The following is a 12738-nucleotide window of genomic DNA, read 5'->3' as shown; positions in this document are numbered from 1 at the left end:
CATTATTGTCATTATTATTTCTCTGGCACTGAAGTAGACAAAACATATTTGGGCAGAGTTTAGAGAAATATTTACTTTTAACATTCTATTCTATCAGGCAGAGTTCATACATATATTGTGGTCTAGCAATTGGAATATTTCACTGTCAAACTTTGTTTAATTTTGTAGTGGGAGGGAAAAAAACACAACACATTAAAGCGATTGCTACATACAGTGAAATAAGCAGAGAAATGTTACAGTTTCTGTATTTCTATTTGAACCTTGCATGTCATTCCATTTAACATAAAATAAAATTAAAAAGTATTAACCTGAGCATAACAGTATTTTGACAATATAAATAGACAAGGAACAGATTTAGAGTCATTGTAGTATCTGATACTCTTGGAGTTTAATGTCAACCAACAAGTTAATTTTACCAAAATATCATCTCCGGGAGACCATGCTCAGTACGTGTCCTTGCTAGGCTGAATAAACCAAGCTTCATATAAAAACCTGAATTAAAGCCGGTACTATGTCCATTGCCATCTTGAGGTTGGTTTTAGGAAAACACCCTGGCTAATCACAGAACATTCCATTGGTTTCAGTTACATCCAAGAGACTTTTTTATTCTGGGTGAAATCAAATCCCAATCAGAGTATAGAAAGAAAAATATTCCTCAGTAACAGAAATTTCCATTTTAGAATAAAATTTTAATAGGTAATAAAATGTGAAATAAAATTGGCGTTGGTATAGGAAATGATTTTAAATTGCCATTACATATTCAAAATGGTATTGAAATGGTAGTGAAGTACCAAGACACAAACCTAATTCCATGTATTACTTGTAATCATAAATCTGTATTTGGATCATATTTACTAGTGATTCTGAACAACTTGATTAAAGTCAGTTGAGCCTCAGTTTCTTAATTCCTTAAATTTTTAAAGTTTTTTACAAATTAATTGTACTAGTAAGTTAATATTAGTAGTAAGGTATTATTACCTTATGATGGGGTCTTCTTTCCAGTCCAAGGAAAATTTTACTTTTGAGACAGTGGAGTGTTACATCAAGTTGCCGTGCATTTAGTACAATGGATTTTATTTATAGTCCTATTGACTGCAAAGGATGGCAAGGCAGTTCCATTGATAACGCATGCATTTTAAACTCAATTTATGCAATATTCCATGAACAGCTGAGCTAACAAATGAAAGAGTTTAATTTTCATTCAAATGTAAAACATAATTGATGCTTTCCAAAACCTAGTCTATTAACTCATTCTAAAGGAGCGCCCGCGTGCTTTAGCATCCAGGGAGTTATGTCAGATTCTCCTGGGATCAGCAGGTTGAAAAGCTCTGCAAGCACGAAAGTTTAATAAGGACTGGATTAAAATATCTGAAAAAAAAATGGTAAATTAGAGTCATAGAAAATCTTGAAAAGATGCTAAGTTTTTAATTTCATTTTTACTTGAACACCAATTAACTTTGCAATTGAAACCAGTTTCATGAAAAAATGCTTATGAAGCTACATCTGTTTTAAATGGAAGTCGTATTCACCACCAGCTATTTCTCAGAAAGAAATATAGCTTATTTAAATGAATGTCATCTTAATATATTGTCTATTAAAATTCAACGGCAGGCAGCAAATAGCACATCCTATTCCAAACTGCTACTAATTTCCTGGTCCAAAAAATAAATAATTTTCTTTTAATTAAGAAATTCTAGGATCTTAATTTAAGAATGTTGAAATCAGAGGCACCTGGGTGGCTCTCTCGATTAAGCTTCTGCCTTCAGCCCAGGTCTTGATCCCAGGATCCTGGGATTGAGTCCCACATCAGGCTCCCTTCTCAGTGGGGAGCTTGCTTGTCCCTCTGCCTCTTGACCCTCCCCCTGCTTGTGCACTCTCTTTCTCTCTCTGACAAAGAAATAAATAAAATCTCAAAAAAAAAAAAAAAAGAGTTCCAAGGCATAATGAAATTTAATAGAGGAAGCAGTCAAAAGAAATGAGTAGTCAGTCATGCCATATAAAACAGAGAAGTCCAGTAATAATAAATATAGAATAAAAGTCTTCATTCACCAATACAGTTCATTAGTGATTTCTGCTTCTGAGATTCATAGGCCACCTCTCTAGGGGAGGGGCTAGCCTCAGTGGGCTGAGGAATGAATGGCGTTGAATGGGATATGAATAAGTAAAGACAGTGAGTATAGAATCCTCAGATTATTTTCAAAGGAATTTCAGCTGAACTGAAAAGATTAAGGAAAGATCATTTTAAAAGATGACTGCCTTTATCTCAGACAAATTAAGAGGAAGGAACAGAATGCAATGGGGAAAGTGGAAGAGATAGGAGAGGAAAGGAAAACTTGGCAGAACATTCATTTATCTTTAATTCACTCATTCATTTAACAGATTTTTTGAGAATTTATAAATACCAGAAACAATCTCAGGTGCTAGGAATATATAGCAGTGACTGAACAGCCAAACATCCCTTTCCTAAATTAGAGAGAGAGAGAGAGAGAGAGTGTGTGTGTGTGTGTGTGTGTGTGTGTGTGTGTGTGTGGTGGGGGCTTGGGGGGGGTGACTTATGGGGACAAACAGGAAAGAAAAAATATGAGATGCCTCTGCTGCCCCTCCTTACATCCTGTCAGCCTCACTGTATGTCCCAGGACTTCTCTGACAGCAGGCAAAAGGACAGGAGTTCCAGCTGGAGATGTGGGAGCTTTAACACTCCTGTGGGCATCCAGTGAGTAATGGAATGAATAAATACTTTTCTTGGTGTAAATCTCAGTGAACAATTTTGAGAGTCACTGTGTACTATCTTCAGATTTTCTCTCATGGTGACTTCCATAACAATCTTTTTTTTTTCTTTACTTTTTCTCCTTCCTGTCAATCCTTCATTCCTTACTCCTGCTCCCTACCTGCAGATAAGAACTTACCTCAGAAACTGCTTCGGGGTATAAGGGGAAACTCACAAAACACAAGATAAATGTTATATTTATATCATATATATGTTATTATATATATTATATATACCCATTAATACAGTATGTATGTGTGTATTTTCAGGTAGTGATAAGCACTAGAAAGAAAAGCTAAAGCAAGTAAAAGATATGGGGGTTGTGTGTGTGTGTGAGAGAGAGAGACAAAGAGAGACAAAGAGAGACAGAGATTTGAATAAACACTCTGTGCCAAGCACATTTGTAAAGTACTTTGCCTTTATGAACTCATTTAGTCTTTTCATCAGTCCTACAGGGAAGATCCCATCATACTCATTTTTAAGATAAGAAAAGTGAATTACAGAGAGGTTACATACCTCCCCTACTATCACACTTGTGGCCAGGTTTGCATTTGAATCTATACAGTTTGGCTTCAGAATCCAGCTCTTCACACTTTGTTCAGGGCTCAGCTATAGTCACCTACACAGTGAGGCCTTCTAAGATTCTTCTTCCCACCTAAGCCTCTTTCTCATTAGCCACCTCTGAAACCCTCAAGCAGTCTCCTTCTTAGTATTTAGTATGTCACTGGTGAAGGATACAATGGAGCACAGTTCAATGAAAGTAAATCTGAGAGAATATAAGGCAATGTGTTCAGGTGAATAGCCTTTTGGTAGTCTAAGTTAATCAAAGAATGGTATTTATTTATTCAAACTATATATGCTCATGATGGGCTTCAGCAGAACACTCATTGAAATATATTGGTGGTTATTACTTCCCTAGTTATTATCTCTAGATAGCCTGTTGATAGAAATTGAAGAGATCATGTACTCTGGCAAAAACGTGTAGTGTAGGCCTTTGCACATTAAACCATCATTTTGATAATAAGGTAATCTCATCCTACTCTGAGCTCTCACCGTCCTTGACAGCTGGAAACTAGCCTAATACTATCAACTTGTCATTGGTGTTATTGGGAGCTGGCCTGGCACTCACAGCCCAGTGTTCTCCATGTAAGCATGCAAGTTCTCACAGAACACCAGCATCAGGCAAGGCTATTCTGTGACCATGAGGAATCAAGAAAAAAGCAAGACCATTCTGTAATCCTGTCTGAAAACAGACAAGACCATAAACATTGTCCAAACCACCAAAAAATGACCAAATATCCCCCTGTCCTGCCTCTAACTAATGGCTACTTCTTTACCAACTATTACTTTAGCCTCATTTTGCTCTTCCCTCCTCCTAAATAAGATGTATGAAGAGACGTAATCATAGAATGACCTCTGCTTTCTTCGACATCCCATGCGGAGCAAACACCACTTCCTTGAACCCTCTCTCAAATCAACCAACACAGGCCCAAAATCTATGTGTTCTTTCCAAGACTCTTTTGCTACGCAGTCTCATGGTCTCCCTTACTGCCATGAGCAATAACCCAACTTGATCAACTACAGATATGTATGTCTTTGACTGGAAGACGTTAGTATCCTCCTGTTGTCTGTTCCACATCTTCAATACTCATGCATGCACGTTCCTTCATGTATCTTATTTCCCAATCACATTGTTTCTTGTAGGCATTGAAGTTAACTCTCTGAAAGCTTATGTTGGTATTCTATGTTAATTAATATTAATGACTGACTTTTCTAATTGACCGAACAGTTCACATTTTCTTTTTCTTCTTTAGGAGCCAACTACTATTTCAGCAATGGAGCTTTCCACCAAGCAGGTACTATCATTATGTATTACAGTCATTTTGTTAATTTTCTGTTTCAGTTAGATAAACATAGTTATGATTCATCAGATTTTACAGCTTCATTAACGGTAGTCTCCCACCCCAAAAAGAAAGAACATTCTTAGAATAAGCTAAGTAGAATGAAAATTAAAGATCCTTTTCATTGCCCTCTGTTTTTGACCAATCTGACATTCCTATAAATATATTTCTTAGATCATTGTTGGTTGTAAATTTTCATTTATAGCATTTCTTTTTTGGGTCATTGTAAAATTTTGCTTAGTAATTATTTTCATCTATCCTTAAAAATAGCATTGGTGTATATTTGAGAATATAAATAAGTTTATTGTTTAATTTAATTTGCATGAATAAACAATATTTATTTTATGAGCTAATAAAATTTTGCACTGAGCTGTATATGTTTGGAGGATCTTGATTCAAAAGTTAACTTTGCTTTTTCAGTAGTATTGTGTACTAGAGAAAACATTTAGCTTGGCTGCATATAAAAGGAAAACAGCAAAATAGTCACTGCTAGTGATAAGTTATTAAACTCCATGAATTCAAACGTTAAGGGCAGCGTGTTAATAGGCTTTGCATTCACATTGAATGAATGCTTTGGCAAGACACTTAAGAAACACAAGTGATTTCTAAATGTTAAATTATATGTACAAAACAAATAAAATTTTAACTTTTAATAAGTTATCTGTTCCCCATAAATGTTACATAGCCTTTCTATTCAGTGTATCAGTGGTAACTCAAAAAAAAAAAAAAAAAAGGCTTGGATACAGAGTTGAAATTAATTATTAGATAACCTAGAAGAAAAAGCCAGAATGGAGTAGGAAGCCCTTCACTGACCATTCCAAAAACTGTTAAATATGAAAATCATTTGGCTAATCTTATTGCTGAATTGTTTACATGTTTTATCCCTGTACACGACACTAAAATACTGTGCCAGTATTTTATATACTCAGTGTATATCCTTTCCACACTTACATATCAAAATAGATTGATAATCTCTAAGATATTTAGAGAAACTCAGAGTACAGATACTATTGACCCTGATACTGTTATCTTACACTTCATAAGTATGTGTTCACCTGTTCTTGTAATCTAAAAATTGTCAAATGTTGGCAAGGAAATCCGGGGATTTCCAGAAAGGAAGCTAGACTGGGATATTCTTTCCTTTAATGATTTTTTAAATTATTTATTTATTCTCTGCTTGGTTTCATTGCCATTCTTAATTATGTTATATATAGTTTTATAAAAAATTTTCTTTTTGTTTAAGTATTTTTAAGTACTTTAAGAATTGCCTATTAAATGTAACATGTTTCACACACACACACACACACACACACACACAGAGAAAACACCCAAAATACCAGAAACAGTTCATCAATTTAAAATACCATGATACAAGAGAAGTATTCCTAGCCTTCATTTTCTGTTAATGGCAGTTTGATTTCATTTAGATCTGAATCAGTTTTACTCATGCTCATGGAAATTTTAAAAGTGAGGCAGTAGTTTCAAGAGGGTCAAATAGTGTTGCAACTAATTTTCTGGATAAATGGACTCATCGCCTGCTTATGACCCGAAACTTGTTAAGGAGGATAGTGAGAAAGCCTGTGGTGATGTTAAATTGGGCAGAAAAAGCACATCAGGTTACTTGCTAGGGACTGGATTATGTTCAATGGTGCCTGCAAGCCTCCCCTATATTTCTTCTAGATGGCATAATTAGTTTTGCAATTCTTTAGTAGTACTGAAGAATAATTATAAAATGAAAACTAGAATAGTTGTATTTAATTTGGGGCATTTTATCACACTTTTAAGTTTTCGTCGCCAGTAATTTTGGTTGCCCTATTTTTGGTTTTTAATTCCCATGTTAATTTCTCTGGTTTCCTCCTTAAAGGAATATGACAGATTTAGATACTGTTATTTAGGTAATAACTCCTTCCCAACTAAAATTTCATATTCTTAAAAATTTATAAGTATGAATTTTGCTTATGCTTCTTAAGTTATTGGCCAGTCCTAGAGATCTTTTGATTTGGTGTGACCGACTTGATCAGTAGTTTTTTAAATAGTTCTGACCACAATATGGGGTTCCACAAGTCCATATTCACCAATGCCAACCATGCTTGTGGATAAGGCTACCCCATTTTAACTTATTTGTTTAAATGTCTCATGTCGGGCACCTGGGTGTCTCAGTTGGTTAAATGTCTGCCTTCAGCTCTGGTCATGATCCTGGGGTGCTGGGATCAAGTCCCTGAGCAGGGAGCCTGTTTCTCCCTCTGCCCCTCCCCCTGCTTATGCTGTCCGTCTCTCTCCCTCTCTCTCTCTTTGAAAAAGAAACAAACAAACAAAAAAAATTTTAAAAAGATGTCACATTTATTTTATTTTTTATTGCATTGTGATTGCCCGCCTTCAGTACAAACTAAGCTTTTTTTTTTCTTTTTCTTTTTTTTTAAATATGATTTTGAAAGAGAGAAAGGATAGGAGGGGGAAAAAGTTCCTTCCAATAGTTCTTTACTAATATTTTTCAAATCACAGCTAACTGTTACCACATTCTGGTTCTGTGGAAGCATTAAGAGAAATACAAATCAAAAAAATTTTCTCTCGACAGAGAGCTTAACAATACTCATCTTTTCCTCCCAAGGACTCAACTACTGCTTTTTTAATTTGCCATGGTTCATAGGATCTTTTGGTTCATAATAAAAGATGAATATATTAAGAGATTGAACATCCATAGTATATATTCTGTTTACTACTCAACTAGAATATTGATATAAATAGTCTTTACTACTGAAATGCAATAAGCAATATGAATCAGGGTAATAGTTATCAAGGTAACTGTTTTAACAATGGCTTACTTTTACTGTATTACGTTTTCTCCCTTATTTCCTGTTCTTTTATTAAGATATGTTAGCTGGTTAGCTTTAAACACAGAATTATTTTGTGTTTAAATACTTATAACCTCATTAATTTCATAAATTCTAATAGATACATCAATCTTCAATTTCTGTTTATATATGTAGTTCATCTTTGAAAGTTATTTGTAAATGTAATTTTAATTATATTCATTGCTTTCAGGCAATTTGTAATATTAAAAGAGCACACCATGTTTCAAATACTAGCTTTTCTACAACTTCTTTTTCATTTACATTGTAGAGAAATTAAAATACAATTTTGAAGTCTTTTCCGTGTGTACCAGTACATGGTTCAGTATTTATTCAACTTTTATTTAAGGCTTACTATAGTCATTCAGTCCTTTAGTACAAGAAAAGGAGCTATGATACTAATTACAGCAAAATGTGGAGAAATTACAAAACAGTTTTATTTATATTTTATCTTGTATTTACATGTATTTGCAATTGCTCAAATGCTACATTGGCTAAACCGTAAAAAGCATTTTTAAAACTGTACTGAAATCCTGGTTTGGTTGCTGCCACAGAGTTTCTCCCCCCATATTCTACCTCATTTGGTAACTGCAAATTCATTGAGTATAATGGCATTGTAGAACATTTTATCTGAATACATACTTTAAAGATCTGGTTAAACATGCTCATTTTGTGACTAAGGAAGCGAAGTCTTAGAAAAATTAGGAGAATGGCTCAAGATGACACAGAGAATTAATACAGGGCAAGATTTGGAATCCAGGTACCTTGATGGCCAACGTAGCACTTTTCCACAACAGCCAAGTTTTGTGTTCAAGTCTACTGCACCAGCCAGAGTGTACATTTCCCCACTTGATGATCTTTCAAATGAAAAGCAGTTTAGTAGTTTGGTTTAAAGTAATCTTCCTGAAAGTAGTGCAAGGGCAAGACAGTTGATGTTGAGTGAAATTTAAAATGCGAGCACCAAAGCTATCCTCTGGAGGACTTACAGGAGGGCAGACTATATCACAGGCAATGATACAAGGCACCCATGAGTCAAATGCAAATGATCCCTGCTTCAAGACCAAGAGAATACATGGCAATATAGATTTGCTGATTAATCAAAATTAAAAACAACAGAGAAGTTGTTTTTTTTTTAAAAAAGAAAGAAAGCTTTCCAAGAACAAAAACCTTGAAGATTTGAAAATTATATTACTCATGTCTTCTTTTATTTAAATTTTTATCTTTATTGAGATATAACTGATATATAACCTTGACTGTCTTCCCTTGGTTTTATATTTTAAAATACACTTGTTTTAGTCAAATATTTAGATGTTGCTCTTGGTCTTTTTAAATGTTCATATGATCTGACAGGCTTTTGACAAAACTGCCAATAATGGGATTTTTTTGAACCCACTAGCATAAATTTATTTTTGATGTGTTCTGTATAAGTAACCCTTTTTTAGAGAAAAGATTAAAAAAAAAACAAAACAAAACAGGATTGTTTTGACATAATAGTAAACTTTTCCCACAGCAACAACTATATATCGGTTCTACCACGGGGGTCGCTCAGCTCCCGTTACACCGCTGCGATATTTATGGGAAAGCCTGCGCAGAGTGCTGCCTCGCCCGAGACCCTTACTGTGCCTGGGATGGCTCTTCATGCTCTCGCTATTTTCCCACCGCAAAGAGGTAGGAGAAATACCAAAAGTAAATACAAATGTTTGCTATTTATCTTACTTGAATCTGTTTTTAAACAGCTTTCTTAATATAAGTACATCACCTTTTTCTGATGAATGAAAAGTGGTTTAAAGGGGTTTGGGGGTTTTTTCCTTTCTCTTAAATAGTCGAAACAATCAGAAAAACATGTATAATTATAGTTGGGTACCAAATATAATGGAACAAATGGTTTTAATAAATTACTGAGGGAAATCTAAAACATTACAGTAATGTCCTTGAATGTTTACACTCGGAAATTATAAAGTTTTCCAACTTCATTTTACACAGGGGGAGAAATGAGGGCCAAAGCCACAGAGAAAGTCAGAAACAGAATCTAAACCGGGCCATGTGCCTTTTGACCAAAATGCTTTTCTCTCCAAAAATGCTCTTCTTTTTCTATCCAGCAACATTCTATCCTGGTTTTAAATTTTAATAAGGCAATTTATGTCATTGGATGAATGGAAAATTTGCAAAGAAAGTAATTTATTTACTTTTAGAGTCTTAGATAGTATACAGGGATTCAATTATAAAAAGTCAAGAAAAATATTTGCAATTTTTAAAGATACTACATTTTTTGTATAATGCTGACTAACTAGCATCATATTATATCTTTATTTGACCCAAAATATATATTTATTTGACCCCCCAAATTTAAAGACCACTGTATTACCATAGTATCATCTTGTGTTTGTAGTGTTTGAACTTGAAATATAAAACCACATGATGAAATACCTATTTGTTAATCTTTGTATATATTACACAAATATTTTAAGCATATTCATAATACTTAAAAGCATCTTTTTTAGACATGCTTAAAAGTTGCTAAGATATGCCTAGAAGCTATCTAAAATAATATGTTGAGATAAAACAGCAATACATTGCTGTCTAGGAGATTGTGGGCATTAGGAACAGGCATTTGATTATTTGATACAGTACTGTCGAGGAGTACTGTTATCCTTCAGGGAACTCTCAGACACATCTTAAAAGTTGTATACAAACTGGGTTTACTTACGCTTCAAAAAATAAAAACACTTTCTTAATCTGACAAAATATTCACCTCAACATACTCTCTACAGCAAACATATGGCTACCTTTCTCTGTAGATATTTACTAGTATTTCAGAAACAAGCAATGAAAGTAATACACAATATCTTGCTAATATAAACCCAAAGATTAACAGTATGCACATCAGCCTTTTGAAACATAAAATAGAAATCAGAGTTATCAAGGTCCACTGCATTTTAGGAGCAATAAAATTTGTTTTATTTTTTACTGTAGTTAATGTTTTACAAGAAGCTGTGATGTGGATTTTTTTCATTGCTAGTAAGCTGTGTTCTACATTTGGGTCATTTAACATGTTTTGAAAAAATTCTAGGGGAAAGGAATAACCCTAATATGTACTTAAATCTTTTGATTACATACTTCAGCTAACATTGGCTGTGTTAAATCGTGTACAACTTAAATTTTTCATATATAATCAGTCCATACAGATTAAAACAGTTATCTTGTTAATATTAAATGTAAGTGTAGTAGTAGCTAATTCCATTTAATAAATGCAATTTCCTTAAGCCTTCAACATTCAGAATTAAAATAACATGTTTATATTTTTCCATAAACCAACCGATTTTGCTAGAAGTTTAAATCTGAAACAAAAGTTTAGTGTGGAGATAATGTGTTACTCAGTAAAGAAACCATGGATAGTTTAATAAATAGGAATATGCAGTTTTTATAGCAATAAAATTAAATTATTTAAGGTTGAACTTCTATGGTTCTTAATATCACTCAGATCTAGGTAGGTACTTTTAATATTGGAAAACATAAAATTCATGCTTGAATTAAAAATGAGTACTGTGAAAGTATATGATATTCCACATGAAAGTATATGATATTACCTAAATTAGCAATAACTCATTCAAATTTTAAGCTTTTTTTTTAACAAGAAAGAAGATAAAAATGAGATAACTACATCTATAAAAAGTTAAAAAGCTGTATATGATATATTTGAAATATGTTTATTGCATACCTACAATTCCAGACTGAAGGAATTATGATTAACACATTTTTGTTGTGCCTTGAAGATTTTACTTAATCCAATTTCATGTGTCTTTGAAAAGGATGTTTAGAGGCAGGCCTCACAATTTATATATTCCTTGTGATGGCTTTTTTCAAAAGCCTAAATGGCAGTAAAAAATGCCTTCCCAAATGCTTTGTGGTTCGTGTTTCACAAGTTCCCTTGTTGGCTCAATTTTGAAATGTGCAACATCTGTTTGATAGTCTCACCAATTCTACAAATAGAAATCTATAAATACTTTAGTCTTCTAAATTTATGAATACAGTAACAATTTCCATGTTTGCAAATCTCAATGGCCTTTGTGAGAACTCTTTTCAGGGGTGGTAACTAACTTTGCAGCAAGACAATATTAATTAACATTGACACAGAAAACAGTTGGGCAAGTGTCCCCAGTCTTTTTTATTCTATTATATGTAGCCAATCTCCATTTTTAGCCTCTTTCTCAATCTCCACATCCTGCTTGCACTGAGATAGCTAGAGACAACCTCCTTCCCAGGCAACCACCAACAAAGTAAAGAAAGAAGACACCCAAAATGTGTTGCAACTAATATGATCTGAGCAGCAGTATGTAGGAAGAAATCTCTTTAGATTTTTATAGCAAATTTGGCTTTTCTTAGAGGTGAGTCCTCCTTCTCTCATCTTCCTCTGACAGGAGGCAGACTTGCTCCACAATATTTGTTACCACACTTCTTCTTTTATTCATTTCACAGGTAAATCAGTGTGCAGTCATAGCCGTAGGATCATGAAAGGATCAAAGCCGTAGGATCGAGTTATATCAACCTTAAGAAAGGTTGATATAACAACCAAAAAGAAAAATTCAAAAGTAACTTAAAACTAGATTTCATAGGATTTCATAGGGATGCCGGGGTGGCTCAGTCAGTTAAGCATCTGCCTTCGACTCAGGCCATGATCCCAGTGTTCTGGGATTGAGTCCTGCATTGGGCTCCCTGCTTATCGGGGGGTCTGCTTCTCCCTCTCCCTCTGCTCCTCTCCACCACTCTTGCTAGCTCTCTGACAAATAAATAAATAAATAAATAAATAAAATCTTAAAAAAAAATAGATTTCATAGAATTAATACTTTTAAATTTAACAAAAGACTATGTAAGGAATTATGTATAAGTATTAAGAGAAAGAAAACAATCATGTCAATTTTAATTTTCAAGCTCACTCTCTCATTAGTGAACAAAAGAAAGAAGTTTAATTCGGGTTATTGATGAAATGGGTTGGTATTCTGTATTTTGTGCTTTTTCCTCAGAATTTAAAATATTAAGAATTTTAGAGTTTCCTGATGTTAGATTCTTCCTGATTGGCATCCAGTTGTACATAACCCATGAGTCTTCTGTTATAACTTTGAAAGACGACTTCTCCTACAGGTGTAATGAGCTGCTTTAAAAAAAATTCTTTAGTCAGATACAGATGCATGTCTTCCTGTAAGCTCCTGGTGTCTTTGATTTT

At 33.9% G+C, this 12738-nt stretch overlaps 1 protein-coding gene across 1 annotated transcript in view; it reads left to right on the top strand.

The window, feature by feature from the left end:
• The window catches only part of SEMA3A (semaphorin 3A), a 207798-nt gene that overhangs the window by 179200 nt on the left and 15860 nt on the right, over positions 1-12738 (top strand). Inside the window, exons 13-14 of the mRNA XM_080818971.1 lie at positions 4582-4623; positions 9028-9185. Of these exons, the coding sequence (XP_080675097.1) occupies positions 4582-4623; positions 9028-9185 (200 nt within the window). The remainder of the gene's footprint in view (positions 1-4581; positions 4624-9027; positions 9186-12738) is intronic.

Source organism: Martes martes (genome assembly GCF_963455335.1).
Source record: "Martes martes genome assembly, chromosome: 11".
NCBI lineage: Eukaryota > Metazoa > Chordata > Mammalia > Carnivora > Mustelidae > Martes > Martes martes.
This window is presented reverse-complemented; position numbering and strand designations above follow the sequence as displayed.